The sequence below is a fragment of the Hippopotamus amphibius genome, chromosome 15 (assembly GCF_030028045.1).
Source record: "Hippopotamus amphibius kiboko isolate mHipAmp2 chromosome 15, mHipAmp2.hap2, whole genome shotgun sequence".
In the NCBI taxonomy this organism is placed as follows: Eukaryota; Metazoa; Chordata; class Mammalia; order Artiodactyla; family Hippopotamidae; genus Hippopotamus; species Hippopotamus amphibius.
The window spans coordinates 17,051,760-17,071,745 of NC_080200.1; the positions used below are offsets into that span (position 1 = coordinate 17,051,760).

The 19,986-nt window shown below is 45.5% G+C and overlaps 1 protein-coding gene across 1 annotated transcript; it reads left to right on the forward strand.

The window, feature by feature from the left end:
• Nucleotides 1-990: 990 nt before the first annotated feature.
• Nucleotides 991-11,316, forward strand: SMIM7 (small integral membrane protein 7). Its single transcript, XM_057710073.1, has 5 exons — nt 991-1,072; nt 1,155-1,196; nt 1,667-1,719; nt 5,123-5,213; nt 10,237-11,316. The coding sequence occupies exons 1-5, from the start codon at nt 1,047-1,049 to the stop codon at nt 10,250-10,252; spliced, it is 228 nt and encodes a 75-aa protein (XP_057566056.1). The 5' UTR covers nt 991-1,046; the 3' UTR covers nt 10,253-11,316.
• Nucleotides 11,317-19,986: the final 8,670 nt, after the last annotated feature.

Below are 19,986 nucleotides of genomic sequence, written 5' to 3' on the forward strand. Positions count from 1 at the left end.
CGCCCGCAGGCACCGCCCCCAACCCGGCCCCGGCGGGAGAGGAGGAGCGACCGCTGGCCTCGGGGCGGATGGTGGGACCTTCCTGTCCCATGGAGCCCAGTCGGTCCAGCATCCCACACACCGTCCCTCGGGCCATCAAGACCCCATTCACCCCAGCCAGGCGGGGTGCGGGGTCCCTGCGGAGTGTGAGTTGAACAGGGGATCTGTCCTTGGAAGGGGGCGGGATCCGTTCCTCACGGAGCCCACCTAGGCGGGACGGATCATTCAGGACCCCGTTCCTGTGGGGCTGATTAGGACCCACTTCCTCTGTGGAGCCCTTGGATCGGGACCTCCATCCCCCGTGGGACTGGATCAGTTGTGAACCCCATACTCCCGTGCCCCGTAGCGTCCACTTGATCAGGGTCCCCGTCCTCTATCGAGCTGTCATGATCCCAGCCCTCTGTAAGTCATGACTTCTGACCCCTGCAAGGAATCCCGTCCTCTGAGGGAACAGCTCAGTCGGGACCCCGGTCCCTGGTAGTGCCTGCCTAGCGGGGATCCCGCCAACCGTGGAGCCCAGGAGGAGGCCCTTTTGGAGTCCAACAGTTGGGGTGTCCACGCCCGGGAGAGCCCACTGCGTCAGGACTCATGCCCCTATGCAGTTTAATGATCAGGGGGCACCGTTTCTCCAGAAACCGCATCCGAGAGCCCAGCCCAGCAGAAGGAAAAGCTGCTGCGCTAGTTTTCTGGCGCGCTGGTCTCAGGCATGCACTGCAGGTTTCCAATCCGTGACCCAATCCTGCCCCCAGATGGCTCCGCCCCCGCGGATGACGTCACGTTCTCGCCCCGCCCTTTCTTGGTTACGCTCTCCAGGCCTTCGTAGCAAGGAGCTGCACTCACTCTTCCTTTAGGGGGCTTGGCCTGCAGAAGGCGGGACCCTGCCTGCCCTGGCCTTTTATTGGCCCAGCCTTCGCCAGAGCTGCTTCGCGATTGGTCGGCTTGTGTTCCTCTCCCCTCCCTTCCCAAGACTTCCGCTTCCTGTTCTGACCGACGCTCCGGCCGTAACGATGATCGGAGACATCCTGCTGTTTGGGTAATTAGGGGCACCAGAGGATGGGACGTGAGGGCCCGACAGGGTGGGGGGCGGTCCAGGTAACCGCATTCTCCCTCTGCAGGACGCTGTTGATGAACGCTGGGGCGGTGCTCAACTTTAAACTGTGAGTAGGCCGCGTTGGCCCGCGGCTCCATCCGGGGGACCCGTAGCCCCGCCTCCGCGAGCGTGAACACGCCCTGCGGTGCCGGCCCCGCCCCCAGGTCCCAGCGCCTGGGGCCGCCTCCAATCGGGTCCATCCTCCTGTGACCTTCCGCGCCACCGCGACTTGAAATCCGAACTCTCAGTTCCCCCGGGATCCCTCTGCTCTCACCCAGGAGAGCCTCAGCCCCATCCCCCAAGAATCTCTTAGCCCTGACCTGTATCCTCAGCCCCGCACGTGGCACCCTCGAACCACCCTTTCCACCCCGTCGGTGGCTGCAGGCACGGCTGTGATTGGCCGGGCAAGTGGTGGCCCAGGGAGGATCATTGAACCGCCCTTCTGAGCTGGGGATCAGGTGCAGGGGACTAAGTGGTCTGTTTGTCTTATTGAAAGTGGACACTTTCCACCACTAAGTGGTCTGCTTTTCTTTATAGGAAAAAGAAGGACACGCAGGGCTTTGGGGAGGAGTCTAGGGAGCCCAGCACAGGTAAGGCCTCCTTTCTGGACTCTGGAATTAGTACATTTCAAAGAATACAGTTTTTTGTCACCAATTTTCTTTTAGGGGTGTGTGTGTGTGGTGGGCCTGAGTTTGTGCTCTTCCTTCTACCCACCTCTGGGATCCTCTCCTTTCTCCAACCGGACGTCCCTGCATAGGTCAGCACTCACAACACTTCTTACAGTTATAATTTTCTTTTACGTATGCTCTCATCTGGCTAATATCTGCCTCTCACACTTGACCTTAAGCTCCAGGGAAGAGGCTCCAGCTTGTTTTGGCTCATCTGTGTCCTTGGTTCCAACATTCCAGTATGAGTGAATGAATGCAGGAACGAATGAAGGAAGGAAAGAACAGCCTCTCAAATGGCTATTATTTTCAGAATGCTGTAGACCTATTTCTTTATTTTCAATTAGAATAGCTTTCAGATAAGTCAGGAGGTTTTGTATAAAGATTCAGATGTCTGATTTTTCAAGAAAAGTTGGAACATTCTGCAGTTTGTGGTTCAAGTGACCTTTTGGCACCTGTTGAATGGGAGTTGAGAAGCAGGACCCCGCTGAAGCAGGGCTTCTTTCTACCTCATCCCAGCCAATGCCCCCTTATCTTTATATCATTTCATGTGCCTGGCCCCTGGAGGCCCTAGAATGTATCCTTCCTGCTGAATTGATTCACGTGACTATTTGGAGTCTAATGGTCATGGATACATGACTGTTGTATCCATTCATTCATTCATTCATTCATTCACTAAGCATTTATTGAACACCTGCTTTGTACCAGGCACTGTGCTAGATGCTGGGGACACAGCGGGGAACAAGCCTACTACCATGGCGTGGGACACACAGCCCCTAAACAAGGAACAGATGCTGAAGGAGAAGATGTCAGGGGAGGCTAGCAATGGGGTTGCTGCTCTGGCTGGGTTGTGTGAAGGGAAGGCCCTCTGAGGAGGTGGCATTGTGGCCAAGGTGGTGGGTGCTGTGATGGAGCATACCATGGGAACAACAGGAACCCTGAGAAGCAGCGAAGTTGAAGACAGTCTGACAGCTCCCCTTTACTGGGGGCCTGCCAGGTGGTGGCTGCCTTGTTAGGTGCTTCCTATGGGTGCTTCACTTCACCTCCATTGCTAAAAGGTGAGGAGCGTTTTCCCATTTTACAGGTGAGGAAACTGAGGCTCAGCGATGTGGCTCAGCTTGTTCGTGGCCACACAGCAAATCAGTGACAGCATCAGGATTTGAGTTTGGGTTTTTCTGACTCCAGGAGTTGTCCTCTCGATCACTAGACTGTCCGTCTGTTCATTCATTCGTTCATGTATTCATTTAGCAGCTGTCTATGTTGCTTATCCACTACGTGGAAGGCACTATTCCAGCCACTGGGGCTATGGTCTATAGATCTGAATTGGAGCAATGGTAGGTGGGAGATTGGCCACATGGGCTCTGATGTGGCGGGAGCATCTGTGAGAAGGTTGGTTAGAATCGTGGCTTCCCTCTGATCGGGGGCTCCCTGCAAGGCTCCTTCAGGCTAGGACTCTTGTGTTGGCTGTTGCTCCTGTAGAGAATGCTCCTCTCCCTCCATCCTCTGCCTGGCTGACCCCTAATATCATAGTGGCTTCATTTATTGAGAGTGTCCTATATACCAGGCACTGTGCTGCGGCCTTCCCAGTCCCCCATCATCCCCATTTACACAGGAGGAAACTGGGGCACCTATAGGTCCCGGTCACCTGTTCAGAAAGGCCGTGAACTCCAGCCAACGTTTAAGATTGGAGCTCATTCCCCTCCCCCCCCCCCCACACATGCCAGGTTGGCTTCCCCCATTATAGCTCCCATGGCATTTGTTATAGTGAGGAAGCAGATGTGTGGTTACTTGTTCAGTATCTGTCCTCTCTGTGAGCTCCTGAGGATCCGGACACCTGTCTCATTCCTGCCTGTATTCCCTGTACTCAGCTACTCCCTGGGATGAGTGGCATTTAGTCAGTGTTCGTTGATGGTACGAGAGGGCTCAGAGAAGGGCCTTGCCAAGCAGTGCCTTGCAGACATTCTGGGGATGGACCTGTCTCTGGCATTTGCAGTCCGTGCTGGGCCAACACTTATATAGGCTGTGCTATGTGTCACTAACCCCGTGGCTTGGACAACACTGGACTTGTCTAAACCGTGTTGGGCAAGACCTTGTGCTGCTCATACACCTGGATGGTGCAGTAGTGCCAGGCGGCCGTCACATTGGGTTGCTGTGGAAGTTTCTGAGCTCCTGTCTGGTGTTTCACACTTACCGGACAGCCGTGACGTCTGGACAACACTTTGAGTAACACCCTTGTAGATCACTTATTCTGGGTCCATTCATTTCATTCTGGAGGCCTCAAGAGGCTGAGCAGTCAACTCAAAACCCAGGAGGAAGGTTCTAGACCCCAAGTCTCTAGAGTCTTAATATACTGAGTTGTTTTTTCTTAGAGTGGTTTCTGTTCCTTGGCATCAGAAGGCACTAGAGTACGTTGTCACCAAAGCAGAACTCCCATTTTACTTGCTTGAATTAGTATCCTTTTTAGTTGTAAACACTGAAAACCAGCCCAGAGTAGTTAAAGCAAATTGAAACATCCAAGGGTAGAATGGTCCTTGGGGACATGTGGATTCAGGGCTTAAACTGGCCCTCCAGTGTGTGACCCTCCCCAGCTCTCTTTTCCCTCCTGGGATGGTTTTACCATCAGGCTGGTTTGTGTTGATGAAGATGACCCTAGAGCAGGGCTTGGCGCATTTTTCTGTAGAAGCCCAGATCATAAATAGACTTTGTGGGCCATACAGACTCTGGTGCAACAGTTCACCTCTGTAAGTTGAAAGTAGCCATGAACAATATGTAAATGAACGGGCATGGCTGTATTTTAAGAAAACGTTACTTATGGATGCTGAAATTTGAATTTCATGTAATTTTTGTGTCTCACAAAACACTTTATTTTTTTAACCAGAAGAATATAAAAAACATTCTTCACTCATGGGCTATACAGAAACAGGTGGCAGAGGCCAGCTTTGGCCTATAGGCGTTGGTTTGCACCCCTGCCTTAGAGGACTGGGCTTACCTCTTTGCAGTCCAGCAAGCCTGGCAGAAAGCAAGTGCCTCTTTCTTGGTAGTTGGGGCAACAGTCCCAGGGCTGGCTCTCATTGGACAGACTTTGGTCACGTGCACTTCTCTGAGCCAGTCAGAGGCTGGGGGCTCGGTCCTCTCAGGGGGTTGGCCAGTGGCACCTATAGCTTGAGTGCTCAGGGTTGGGGAACAGAGACGGCCCAAAGGAAAAGCCATGCTGCCACTGGCACATGGGGGCAGTGGGTGCGGGGTGGGCAGGGACCACAGAAGTGCACTGCAGCTGTGACAGCAGAAACGTTAGCACTGCTTGTGAAAATGCTTTCTGACTTTCCAGGTGACAACATCCGGGAGTTCTTGCTAAGCCTCCGATACTTCCGAATCTTCATCGCCCTGTGGAATATCTTCGTGATGTTTTGCATGATCGTGTAAGTCCAGCCTGCCTGTCTCCCTCGTTGTCATCATCCCCAGGGTCGTGCTCCAGAGTGACCCTCCTGATAGTCGTTGTCTGTCCTCCCAGTCTGCACTTCTGTGTCACGCTTTCTGCTTTCAAAGCAAGAACTCTCCATGATAGAGAAGAAACCGGGGTCTACAGGAGGTAAACTATGTCACCGCAGTCTGGGCTGGGGCTTCGGTCGGAACATGGTGTTCTCCTAGTCCTGGCTGTGCCTGGTGCCTCGGTAGGGGCAGCCAAGAGACACTGTCCCCCGAGCCCGTGGCTCCATCACCTCGCCAGCTCTGTGGTGCTTAGCCTATACTTGGCATTGGCCAGAGTGGAAAATACGTCTCGAAAGGCCAGTGTGCTGTGGGGTCTTGCTCCCGGCCTGCTGGAAGGCAGCAGAAGTGTATTCAGGCTTTATTTCTGTTTTTTATGCCTATTTTACTTTCTCATGAGGCTGAAAAAAATCCAATTGGATTGGTTTTCCTTTCAGTGTCGGGTGTAATCCCAATACTGCTGTTAGTGAATTATGAGACTCATAGTAAGCAGACTCAGGGGAAGAAAACAAAAGGAGAATCTGGGGTTCTGGGCCTGGTTGGGCCGATTTCCATGTGCTTTAAAGAGGAAGCGGATGAAAAGTTGGCTGTCTTGAGTCATTGAGATGCTGAATTTGGGGTTGCTGTGTGGTCCTTGTGCCAGTCCAGTGGCTGTTTGAGAGGATGATTCCAGGACTTAGGAGAGGGGTGACGAGGGGTTTCTATGCCCCTGGAAAGTATTTTAGAGCCTAGAATGAGAGCTGTACTGGATGCCCAGAGAGGCCCTTTTGGGGAGCTCAGATGAGGCCTGCCTAGGTACAGAGAGGGCTCATGAAGAGATCAAGGAATTAGCAGCAGAGTACAGGAAGTATAACTAGTCCTCACAGGAAGTAGGAGTGTTGGGGGGCTCCTCCAGCCTTTGTCTCTCTAGATTCTCACCTATCCATTCATTCATTCATTTATTCACAACATCTTTTCTTTTTTTACAACAGTCGTGTTTTTGTTTTTTTTTTAAGATCATTTATTTTTTATTTATTTATTTATTTTATTTTTGGCTGCATTTGATCTTTGTTGCTGTGCATGGACTTTCTCTAGTTGTGGTGAGCAGGCACTACTCTTTGTTGCAGTGCACAGGTTTCTCATTGCAGTGACTTCTCTTGTTGCAGAGCATGGGCTCTAGGCACACGGGCTTCAGTAGTTGTGGCTTGAGGGCTCTAGAGTGCAGGCTCAGTAGTTGTGGCGCACGGGCTTAGTTGCTCCTGGGCATGTGGGATCTTCCCCACCCAGGTATCAAACCCATGTCCCCTGCATTGGCAGGCAGATTCTTAACCACTGGGCCACCAGGGAAGCCCTCACAACTGTCTTTTGAGGGCTGTGCTCTGGGATTACTTTTGAGACCAAAACAGCCATCCCTGCCTTCAGGGAATGCACAGAATAAGAGGGACATAAAATAAGCAAACAGGAAAAAAAGAATCAGTTGTGAGGTGGAAAATTGGAGGGTGGTCTCTAGTTTAGGACATCAGGGAGGGGTTCTCTGAGAAGATGTCATTCAAATCAAGACCTAAAGGACCAGAGGAAGCTTGCCATTTGCAGAGCTGGAGAGAGGCACAGTAGCACCAGAAGCAGCATGTGCAGAGGTCCTGGTACAGGGAAGAACTCGGTGTGTTTTCATCGTTTTGTTTTCTGTCCGTCGGCTTCATCATCCTCTCTTACCCCACTAGCTTCGTTTACTGCCCAGGATGGTAGCCTCAGGCTTTGTGACCTCCCAGCTCAGCCCAAGGCTAGCTTAGCCAGTAGCCCAGTGTCCTGATTTTGATTTCTGGGAGCACCTAGGTGTCACCCAGATCTACTTGGATTGAGGGTTCCTGATTCTAGCCACGTAGGTCAAGGGTCAACAAACCACAGCCCATGGGCCGTATCCACCCTCTGCCTGTTTTCACGAATGACGTTTTTGTGAATGGAGCCCGTGTCTGTCACTGCTTTTGTACTACAGTGGTAAGGTTGGACCATTTTGACAGGCTTACAGAGCCTGAACTGGTTACCGTGTGGCTTTTTACAGATTTCTGACCTAGACCAGCTCTTTCAGCACATGTCATGAGTGAGGGAAGCTTCTCTCCAGAAAGGGCTCTGTCGGGGAGGCAGTGACTGGCTTTTTCAGGATGTTAACAACTGGAAATCGCCTAAGTCTCCAAGAATAGGAGAAGAATCAGGTAACTCGAAGGACACCTATATGACCAAATGTCACAACACCATCATTGATAATGTGCCTGAAGGTTCTGTCTACACAGGAGAATTTTTTTTTTTTTTTTTGGCACACGGGCTTAGTTGCTCCACAGCATGCGGGATCCTCCCGGAGCTGGGATCGAACCCGTGACCTTTGCATTGGCAGGCGGATTCTTAACCACTGCGCCACCTAGGAAGCCCCAGGAGAATATTTTGAAAGTAAAGAAGGTCGGTTGTCACCTGTATGCACACTCTGGTGTCAGCTGTGACTTGCACGCAGTAAACATTGAATAGATGCTGAATGAGTACGTGAGGGAAACAACTTCCAGTGAGGGAGTTGGAAGGATCTACTCCAGACTGTCTGCGGAGGGGACCATGCTGTGGTTGCTGAGGAAGTTAGTGGGCCCAAGGGATGGTTTGCTATTCCCTGTACTCACTTCTGTATTGTTTGAGCTGAGCTCAATTGGAAGTTTTAAAAAGCCATAAAAAACTTGAAACACAGGGAGAAAGTTGTCTGAATGTTTGGAGTCCAAGGGCACTGATATCTGCAACTTTGAAACATGAAAAACAAGGTAGATGGATAAATGGATAGATACACAGTAAAGCAAAGCATCAGTTGCAGAATGTAGGTGGTGTGTACGTGGGTATTCACTGAACTGTTCTCTTAACTCTTCTCTATGTTGAAATCTTCATTAAAAAAGTATGGGCAGAAGGAAGACAGGGAGAAAATGAGAGTATCAAACCACGGAGAAGGGTTTTAATGAGTAAAAAGTGAAAGTCAGTCTTCACAGTTCAATATTTTGTAATATTTTTGTATGGTTCTGCAGCCGTCACCACTCTAATTCTAGAATATTTTCATTCCCCCAGAGGGAAACCCAGTACCCATGAAGCAGTTTCTTCCCATTCCTCCCTCCACCAGCCTTGGGCAACCACTGATCTTCTTTCCATCTCTGGATTTGCCTATTCTGGACATTTCATGTTGATGGAATTGTACAGTATATGGCTTTTTGTGTCTGGCTTCCTTCATTCATCATAGTGTCTTCTAGGTTCTTCCATGTTGTAGCGTGTCAATATTTCATTCCTTTCTGTGGCTGAATTAATAGTCCGTTGTATGAATATGCCACGGTTTGTTTATCTGCTCATCAGTTGATGGATATTTGGGATGTTTCCATTTTTTTTGGCTATTGTGAATAATGCTAATAGGAACATTTGTGTATGAGTTTTTGTGCAGATTTAATTTTCAGTTCTCTGGTATATGCCCAGGAGTGGAATTGCCAGGTCATATGGCAACTATATTTATCTTTTCGAGGAACTGCCAGACTATTTTCCAAAGTAGCTGCAGCAATTTACATTCCCATCAGCAGTGTATGATGGGTCCAATTTCCCCACACCCTTGCTAACACTTGTTATTGTCAGTCTTTTTGATTATAGCCATTCTAGTGGATGTGAAGGTTGATTTGTATTTCCCCAACAGTCAATGGCTTTGAGCTTTCATGTGCTCATTGGCCATTTGTATATCTTCATCTGTGAAATGCCTCTTTAGATCCTTTGCATATTTTTTAGTTGGGTTATTACTGAGTTGTAGGAGTTCTTTTTATGTTCTGGATACCAGTCTTTTATCAGATATATGATTTGCAAGTATTTTCTCCCGTTCAGTGGAATGTCATTTCAGTTTTTGGATGGTGTCATTTGAAGTGCAGAATTCTACAATTTTGATGAAGTTCTGTGTATGTTTCTTTTGTCGCTTGTACTTTCCGTGTTATAGCTAAGAAGTTATTGCCTAACCTAAAGTTACAAGGATTTATACCTAAGTTTTCTTCTAAAAGTTTTATAGTTTTAATAGTAGGTCTGATTCATTTCAAGTAAATTTTTGTATATGGTGTGAGGTGGGGACTCAACTTTTTTCTTTTACATGTGGTGACCCAGTTGTTCCTGCCCCATCTGTTGTTATTTTTTCAGATAACCTTTTTATTTTGGAAAGAGTTTCGATTTATAAAAATGTTGCAAAGATAATACAGAGTTACCATATACAATGGACCCTTGAACAACACAGGGGTTGGAGTTCCAACCCTCCTCATAGTTAAAAATCCGAGTATAACTTTATAGTTGGCCCTCTGTATCTGCAGTCCTGCATCCACAGATTCAACCAACCTTGGATGGTATAGTACTGCAGTATTTACTGTTGAAAAAAAAATCTACAGATTCAACCAACCCTGGATCATGTAGTACCGGAGTATTTACTATTGAAAAAAATCCACGTATAAGTGGGCTGTGCAGTTCAAACCTGTGTTGTTCAAGGGTCAGCTGTGTATCTTTTTAACACCTCTGTGCTTTTCCCTTGTAGACCTGTATCATGACCTCTTCCCAAACTTCATGAACATTTATACATTTTCTAGGCCTTTTCTATTTCAGATTTTCTTCAATTAACAGTTATCTCTAATAATCATTTGTTTACTCAAAGATCTTTTTTATTTCTGAAAGTCACCACTGACTTGCAGTGAGGGAGAATGCGCTAAAATAAAATGTTACAGATTCATACCAAGTAGATCATTTTTAAAAGAGTTACTTTTTTAAGTGTACAGTTAGGGAGTGGTAAGTGTGTTCACATTGCTGTGTAACAGAAGAGTTACTTATAAAATTAGAAAATGATGTAAAATAATCTTAGTAATAGTAACCAGAAAATATTTCCTGAAAGTGTTTTCAAGGCAATAGCTTCCCATCCTCATGGGTGTTTCTGCCCTCTGACTTTTCCAGGCTGTTTGGCTCCTGAGCTCGAGATACAGAACCGGAAACACACCTTCTCAGAATCTCTCTTCCTCCGTTCCTGATGACTTCAAGAATGTTTCTGACCGGAAAACCGGTGACCTTCTCAGAAAGTCCAAGCTCGTGGTGGGTGGAAAAAAAACGTTCGCCAAGATGCACATGGTTTCCCAGCCACGTCACTGTTTTCTTTTCAAAGATATTTCTCTGCCTTGAAATGCTGTCTACTTAAGGAGTTTGAGGAGGGTTTATGTAAGGGGCTGTAATAACGTTGTTTTCCCCAAAGATAAAAGAACCTATCTAGATTGTTTAATCAGATCAGAATCCCTCTTCTACCAAGCTTTTATGGAAACCCATTTCTGGGTATTTCTTGGTTTATTTTTAATAACCATCCTTTTTTGGTTCAAATTATATAGATTTTTAAAATCTTTTTTATCAAGCAGAAAGGTTGGCTTTTAAGTTTGACACAGCCTCTTACTGGACTACATTTGCGAGGAATGAGCAAGTTCATTGTTGCTGGGTCTGTGTCCAAATTCCTTCCCCATCCCAATGGGCCCTGCTCAGCCACTGCATGCCACTGAGGTTGTCCTCAGGACCTTAAGGGTGAAGTATTATGGATTCCCATGGAAGAGAGGTGCAGAGCAGTTGGCAGGGCAGATGGGAGTTGTATGAGAAACTTTGCCTTGCCTTGAAGCCCTCTGTTAATGTAACTTTTGGGGCCATTAATTGTATGGTTTTTGGAATGAGAGTGATTTATATGGTGATATTGGAACCCAGCTCTGAAAGCTTGGGTTTTGGGATCTGCTTTTCAAGTGGATGATTTCAAGGTTGAAAAACAGTAAGCCTCACTTGAGGAAATACAGCATTTTGCACAGATACTTCTTTGAAAGGGAGTCCTGGTTTAATCACCAACATGAGACTCCATCGGTCAGCGCCAGGATCCCACTGGTGTTTGATTTGTTTGTTGTGGTTTTTGAAATCCTAACTTGTAGGTAACCTGGTGGGAGGAAAAAATAAATATGTAGGCTCTTAGAACTAAATAGCATTAAAAATAAAGCTCATTTCTAAAAAGGACCTTTTGTTTATACGTTTTTTGACCAAGAAGTTGACTTTTTAAAATTTTTTATTTTTTATTTTTGTTACTTTCGTTGGGTTTTTTAAAAAAATTATTGACGTATAGTTGATTTAAAATGTGTTAATTTCTGCAGTAGAAGTTAACTTTCAATTTGAGTTGTTTCCATTTACACTGCGGGAAGCACCTAGGATTCATTTATTGTGGAGGCTGTCAAAAAGTCAGAAAAGAGGCAGTCCTTTTCATATTTTGTTCAATAAATGTTGGGCAGGAATTGGGCAGATATGATTTTGACGGGCTGCACCTGGAGGAATTGAATGAGTTAGTGGTAATGGTGGGCTTTTGCTAGGTCAGGGGCAAGTCCACTTGTCCTGCTGCTCAGGTAATTCATTCTACTTTGTAGCTCCTGTAATTTATTCCCTTATCAAATCCGGGCCGAGCATCACCCCATGGTTTGTAAGTAGCAGGGAACGGGGCTGCTGAATCGAGCTTCGCCCCGGCTGGTGTTCTTGTCAGCAGGAACAGACATGCCAAGATGTTGGCTGGTCAGTCCTCAAGCCATATGAATGGTGTGAGGAAACCTCCCTGCCTCATTCAGACCGGCACTGAGGTCTCAATGAGGCGAGGCATTTGTGTGTGGTGGGGATGAATCGAGCCCGGAGAAAAGAATGCTGTCATTGAGATTTTGTTTCAATAATTGTGTTTTTCTCTGGAGAACTATCTCATTGTTCAGTTCTTATAAGCAGTGGAGCTTTGGGGGATGCACATCAAAGGCTGTTGTACATTTTTAAAGTGGCAGCTCATGGGTGTATATCTTTAGGAAGCTTTTCAAGAACCCTCATTGGCACCAAAGATTACCTAAGTTTGAGTTTTGGGTGCATAGGGTCCCACAGCATGTAAGTGGCTTATGTTCTGGGTCAGTTAGATGTGGGTTCAGATCCCATCTCTGCTTCTTGCTGATGGGACCTTGGCTGGTACCTTCTCCTAAGCCTCAGTTTTCACATCTTTAAAGTGGGCCTGAAAACGTCAGACCTACTGGGGTTGTTATAAGGTTCAGTGAACTTGAAGGTGGGCCAGGTGCTTGACTGGGTGGCGTCCGATAAATGCTCAATACCTGTGGGTATCCTCACTGCCCAAATTTTCTCTATTCTTGCCTACATTCATTCATGCAGTCTGCACACAGACCTTTAAAAAGCAGTCACATTATTTTTAAAAACTGGAAACAATTTCCAGCATGGAAAAACTTTTCTTGTCGTCCCATTTCTTTTCTAGCATTTTCCTTATACACATTGGTATATTCGACATAGTTCCGACAGCGGATAAGGCAGTTTGGGTTCTGGATAAGGCAGTTTGGGTTCTGTTGGCTTTTTTGTGTGTGTGTTGTTTTTGTTTGTTTGGTTTGTTTTTTTTAATTATAGTTGATTTACAGTGTTTCAGGTGTACAGCAAAGTGATTCAATTATACACATATATATTCTTTTTCCAATTCTTTTCCACTACAGGTTATTTATTACACAATGTTGAACGTAGTTACCTGTGCTATACAGTAGGTCCTTGTTGTTTATTTTATATATAGCAGTGTTAATCCTGAACTCCTAATTTATTCCTTTCCATTTTGGTGACCATAATTTTGTTTTCCATATCTGTGAGTCTCTGCTGTTTTCATTTCAACATCATTTCCTTCATATTTTCTGGGCTGCCAGAGAGGGTTCATGGTTCTCATTTTTAAGTACCATGCAGCATCAGTAAATCTCTCTTTAACCTTGGCTCTCTCACTGGCCCTCTCATATGTGCTTTGAACTTGTACTTTGTCCGCTGTTACAAATGCCACTGCGGTCACCATTGTTGTGACCTTTGCTGGCTTGCCTCACTGGTACTTCCCAGAGTACCCAGGAAGGCTACATCGTCATGTATTACCACTGTAGCTTTAGTGGCTTTTGTTTGTTTTATTTTGTTTTAAAGTTTCTTACTACCAGTGCATGTTCAGTATAGAAAAATTACAAAGTCCAGCTTTGTTGTAAGGGAAAAAAATCACCCACAATCACTTTCCCCCAGAGAGCATCCCTCTGGGTACACATTCTTCTGGCTTTTTCTCCATGCATGTGCATTGAGTATGGTAGATACCTTTTTTCTACACAGATGGTATCTTTGCATCTTCTGGCCTGCTTTTCTCATCTGATAACATGACCACATTTCTGTATTTTTTTTTCCTACAATAACATTCTTAATAATTGCAAATAAGCCATTGTAAGGGCATACCGTAATTAATTTAACTAGTCCCCAGCTGATGAAGACTTGAGTTGTCTCTAGTGTTTGTCTGTTATAAATAACACAGCAATGGACATCTCAGTGTATCATCCCTAACGCCTTTTTGGAGTCACTTTAAAAAAGAGATCCACACTCAATATCTTGTAATAACCTATAATGGAAAAGAATCTGAAACAAAAATATGTGTGTATGTGTTTATGTGTAACTGAATCACCTTGTGGTACTATTGAAACTAACACAACATTGTAAATTAACTATACTTCAATGTAAAGAAACTGATATAAAAAAAGATAGTCCACCGTAAAAAAAAAGATAGAGAGGTGGTAAAATGGCTAAACTTATTGAAGAAACTTGTATGTAAAAAAAAAAGAGAGAGATCCACATTGATAGCTTTAGGCTGAGAACCCCTGTCCCCCAAATGCATCTTTAGAAAACTTACTTCTTGTCTTTATTTATTTAATGTTCATCTGTTCCTATGTATGTATGTTTATGCATGCATACATACATACATCCATAGCACTTGTACGTACATCTGGAAGAACTTGACCCTGTCATCTGTGACTGGGAGGGGCACTTAAGCAGATTGTTTGCTTAATCCGTAAGTAAGGATGAGATTTTCAGCTCCACCCGGATAACTGTTTCTTTATGCAAGCAACAGCAGTTGACGTCACACCAGCTGGCTTTCCACCTTGGCCTTGGTGGTTAAGGATCTTAACCACCATCTAAGTAATAAATAAATGCCCACTGCTGCTTGTCCTGGAGCATGTGACATAGAGTTGCTAACAAGGTGAGAAGCTGCACATGGAATATGAAAAGAAGGTCGAGATTTGCAGCCCCAGCCCTGGCTGGAAACTTTGGGGTTCATATTGGGTATACCCCCCTTTTGTTTCATCCACCCTTGCCATCTTGAGGAGTGAACCCCATCTCTCCTTTCTGTGGGTTTCTCAATGCACTTCAGTTCCAGATGCTCTGGAGCAGAACTCAGAAACTATGGCCCACCAGCCAAGTCTGGCCCACTGCTTGTTTTTATTAATAAAGTTTTATTGGTACCCAGCCATGCCCCTTTGGGTATGTGCTGTCCACAGCTGCTTTGGCTGCTTTCCTGCTATGATGGGAGAGTTGCAACAGAGATGGCCCACAGAGCTGAAACCATTGGGAATCTGGCCCATTTATAGGACAAATTAGCCAACCTCTAAGCTAAGGGATGATGGAGAATCTCAAGATGCCCTTCCTCCCATAACCACTCAAGTGAAATGGTCTGCATGCCTTGTGGTCTGGATTTTAATAAAGACATTTGCAAACTTGCTAAAAATGGAGCTGGCCATTTTTAAGTGATGTGGTTAACAGAGCAAACCCAATTTTACTTCCCTGGATAGTTAGGGGAGAAATCCCTCCCAGGCTCCCTGGGATTCCTCTTAAGCAGAAGCAAGAGATGTGATAATGAGATTGGCTCTCCTCTGAAGTGGTTAGATTTGAAAACCCAGCGAGGCATTTCCTTTTCATGTCAACCGTTTTCATTATCTACTTAACCGAATTTGAGTTTATGAAATATTTGACAAACCACCTGATGTTTTCCTGCATTGATGAAAGATGAGTGCTGTTTGTGTAGAAAGCAAAAGTCATGCTATTTAAAAAAAAACAAAAAAGATGTAATTTCTGCTTGGGGGTTTGTTTTTACTATTCCCTTGATTTTCATTACGTAGAGGAAGGCACTTTATCCCCTTCAAGCCCCTCTCTGGCACTTGAGAGTTCCTGGAAATGAGTTTGGTAATAGCAAGTGTTCTCGGATAAGAAATTGGGCAAAAGAATTTGTAGCAAATTGAAAATTCAAAAAGTCCACATTTTTCAATAAGAAAACAGCAAGGGCTCCTCAGCCATGGCTTTCTTTTTGACCAATTGGGTGGTTTTGGATTAGACCAGGGGTTGGCAAGCTGTTGCCCACATCTGACTCCCTGCCTGTCTTTTCACTGCCCACCATCTCTCTTCATGGCCCGGGAGGTGGAATGGTACGTTTTTAAATGGTTGAAAAGCAAATCAAGTTGGAAACAGAAGGAAATTCACGTTTCTTCATCCATACAGTTTTATGGGAACTCTGTCACACCCATTTGTTTGTGTATCACCAGTAGCTGCTTTCAAGCTGCAAGAACAGGATTGAGTCCTTGGGACAGAGGCCATCTGACCCACAAGACTGAACATATTGACTGGCTGACCTTTCACAGAAAGATTGCCAACCCCTGAACTAGACAATTGAAAAAAAAGAAAAGACATCTTATGGGTGGACTCTATTCATGTGTTTAGTTTGCATTATTGTTGCGACTGTTAGTGGTAAATACGGGCCACAAGGACATATATATATGTGTGTGTGTGTGTATACATATATGTGTGTATATATATGTGTGTGTGTATATATATATAGGCCACATCCACATATATACACACAGACACACACACACACACACATACACACACACACACACATACACACTGTGTTTGGGGAGTTTGTAGTAGTTCATCTAGGGAGAGTAAAGCTTGAGTATATCTAATTAGAGTTCATTGTGTGAATCAGGGAAAAAAGTGGAAAAGAGGGTTGTGGCAGAAAGCAAGATGGCTTAGACCTGGGCTCTGTCACTTACAGAGTGTGACAGAGTGTGACCTGGAGCAGCATCTGGGCTTGTCTGTGCCTCCACGTCCTTGTCTGTGATACAGAGACAGTGAAGGAGAGAGTCTTGACATGGGTCTATAACCTGTCTGATGTGGGGAGGGCACTTAAAAAGTGGTGGTCTTCTCATTAGGGTCAGTACATTTTTTTTTAAGCTCTTTATTGGAATCTAATTGCTTTACACTCTTGTACCAGTTTTTGGGGTACACCAAAGTGAATCAGCTGTATTTATACATATATCCCCATATCCCCTCCCTCCCTCCCACCCTCTCTGTCCTGGCCCTCTAAAACATCACTCATCATCAAGTTGATTTCCCTTTGTTATACAGCAACTTCCCACAGGGTCAGTACATTTACTAAAAGACATTCTCAATAGGGTCTTGTGAGGCTTAAATGAGATGGTGTTTTAGTCTGCTCGGGCTGCCGTTACAAAATGTCACAGACTGGGTGGCTTAAACAACAGACATTTCTTTCCTCATAGTTTCAGGAGGCTGCAAGTCCAAGATCAAGGTGTCAGTAGGGTTGGTTCCTGGTGAGGCCTCTTTCCTCAGCTTCAGATGGCTGCCTTCTTGCTGTGTCCTCACATGGCCTTTCCTCTGCTTGTGCATCCCTGGGGGTCTCTCTTCTTATAAGGACACCAGCCATTATTGGATCAGGGGCCAGCCTTTATGACCTCATTTAACCTTAGTTACCTCTTTAAAGGGTCTGTCTCCACATACAGTCGAATTCGGGGTTACAGCGTCAACATACGTATTTGGACAGGGGCACAATTCAGTCCATAATAGATGGTCAAGGGTCTGGCCTGGAGTAGATATTCAGTAGCTGTTAGTTCATCTACTTGACTAATAGTATGTTTTGAGGCATTAGAAATTTTTAAAAAACAACAGCAACCAAAAGCCAAAAAACTCCATGTGGTCTAGGAAATCCGACCCTGAAAACTGCCAAGAATGGTCTTTGCCTCCTGATGTTCCGTGGTCAGTTATTTGTGCAGAAGTGGATGGTGGCTTTCACTACAGTGTCTCAGACTCTGATGTCCCCATGAGTCCCCTGGGGCTCGTGGTGAAGTGTGGATTCGACTTAGCAGGCTAGGGGCTAAGGCTGTGATTCTGCGTTTCTAACCAGCCCCCAGGGGATGCCTGTGCTGCTGGTCTTTGGACCACGCTCTGAGTAGCAAGGGCCTCTGCTCTCTGTTCCGTGGCCACTAGCCACCTGTGGCTATTTCAGTTTCTGTCTCAGTGAATTAAAATGAAAAACCCAATCCCCCAGTGACAAGTAGCTACATTTCACCTGCATTTCATTGCAGAAAGCTCTAATTGGGCAGCTCTGCATCTAAAAGAAAGGGTGGTCAGGGGCCTGTATGAGTTTCCCTGTGGCTGCTGTGACAAAGGGCCTCAGGCTTCATGGCTTAAAAGAGTACGTTTATTATCTTACAGTTCTGGAGGTCCAAAGTCCAAAACGGGTCTCAGTGGGCTAAAATCACGGTGTTGGCGGAACTGGTTCCTTCTAGAGGCTGAAGGGGAGAATCCGTTTCCCTGCCTTTTCCAGTTTCTAAAGGCTGCCCACATCCTTGGTTTATGGCCGCTTCCTCCAATCGTCGAAGCCAGCAATGGCTGGTCGGTCTTTCTCATGATGCAGTCTCTCTGATTCTGACGTTTCTCCTTCCCTCTTCCCCATTTAAGACTCCTGTGGTTACACTGGGCCCACCAGGATAATTCAGGAACATCTCTCCATCTTAAAGTCAGCAGAGTAACAACCTTCCTTCCATCTGCAACCTTAATTCTCCATTGCCATCTAACAGTTTATTTACAGGTTCCAGGGATTAGGACGGGGCTGTCTTTGGGTGCTGGGGCAGGGGGCGTTATACTGCCAGACAGTAAATATTTTTGGCTTTGCAGGTAACACTATCTCTTAACTACATAACCCACATTTGCCACACACAAAACCACACAAATGCCTGGCTGAGTGGTTTCTTTTCCTTTTTTCATCTTTAACCTTCTCATGGAAAATTTCAAACACACACAAAAGTAGACCAGTGTAGAGATTTCCGTGTACCCGTCAGGGAGTGATTTTTCAATCTTTTTCATAGTTTGCTGTACTTGACTAATTGTCTACATTTTGCAAATATCTATTACTCGTGTAATCAGGAAAGGAAAAAAACCACAAAGAAGTAAACATCCGAGCATCCAGGAAGCGTGAGGAAAACCAACACCGCGTTTTGAGGTTGAAAAGGAAAGATGCAAATAGTGCTTTTAGAACCTCCATCCTTTTCTGCACCTCCCTGAGCCTGAGAGGTAGGCAGAGCTTGGGACGTTCTCAGGGCAAGTGGGATTTCGAATCAGATAGGCTTGTGTGGGTCAGACCCTTCAAACAGAATCTGCTTGCTCGTGTGCCCTGACCTCTCCTCCTGAAACTGCACTGAGATAAGAGAATCTTGGCCAAGCCATTTGATGCAGTGATACAGTTCTGCTTTAAGGCAAGTAAATGTAGTTGCCTGGGTGGGGGATGGGTGGTTCCCAGGTTTGACCACTTTGCATCAAAATTGTGCTCTCACTTGGGAGTCCGTGGGCCTCAGTGACCCTGGAGAGTGCATGGAAGGTTCAGGAAAGGCCAGAAGGAATTTTGATAAATGGCTTGGTCTTGTTCATGTGTGTTTGTGTGTGTGTTTCTGCGAAGTTCCATTGGCTGGTTTGGGGTCTTTCATCATGGCTTCTGTCTGGTTCCATCTGCTCCACCCTCATCACGGTCTCATTTGGTTTTCGACATCAGCCCCTTGGCCTTCGTCTGCTCTTTAGGGAAATGGCTCGTACCTGATTCGGCTCATGTATTTCCTTGTGAGTCTGGGAACCCCTGAGCGCTGGACCAGAGTCGTCATCCTGCCCCCAGTCCAGCCACATGACTTTGGCCAGGTCCTCTGAGGAGCCAGATCACCCAGTTGGAGAATTAGGTGACCAGTGTGATAGATAGGAATGGAGAAAACCCACTTTGATGAGAAATAAGGCTGACCAGGAACATGGGCAATACATGTATATGGTGTGTATCAATGTGTGACGTGTGGTGTGTGACAAGAGGACCTCGAAAGGCCAAGGACTTAGGCAAGATGAACTAGGAGACCACTAAGTTTTTGGAGCAGGGGATAAGAAGATTCAAACCCTGTGTCAGAAAGAGCCACCTGGAGCAGAAAAGGCCAATCATGGATAAAAGCTACGACAGATTTGTTATTTATCCTGCAGTTCCTTCACTGAACTTATTTTACCTCAGTAGACACTTAGATAAAATAAAATAATTCACCAGAGAATTAGTAGAGTGACTGATTTTGTTTCTTTGCTTCATGAGAGTAATCAAGAAAACATAAAACTGCAGTAAACAAAAGAACAGCTTCTAATCCAGTCTAACATGATTAGATCATTCCAGTCAAGTGATTAGGTTATTTGAGCATTTCAAATAGGTTACACACTATTTTAGCAAGATTTAAAAAAAAATGTATACAATTTTTTAAGGTTACTTTCCATTTACAAAATTATTAGCTGTATTCCCTGTGTTGTGCAGTACATCCTTATAGCCTATCTTACACCCAATAGTTTGTACTGTCCACTCCCTCACCCCTATATTGCCCCCACCCCCCACTGGTAACCATTAGTTTGTTCTATATATCTGTGAGTCTTAGTAAGATTTTTGAGGTCTTTTTTTTAAAAAAGAAATAAAGCAAGAATTTTATGACTACGCACCAAAAACAGAAATACAAAATT

Excerpts from the sequence above, each read along its gene's own strand:
- SMIM7 (XM_057710073.1), top strand. The coding sequence starts at position 1,047 with ATGATCGGAGACATCCTGCTGTTTGG. Across the intron at positions 1,073-1,154 it reads GGAGACATCCTGCTGTTTGG|GACGCTGTTGATGAACGCTG; the intron begins GTAATTAGGGGC and ends CTCCCTCTGCAG. Across the intron at positions 1,197-1,666 it reads GCGGTGCTCAACTTTAAACT|GAAAAAGAAGGACACGCAGG; the intron begins GTGAGTAGGCCG and ends TTTTCTTTATAG.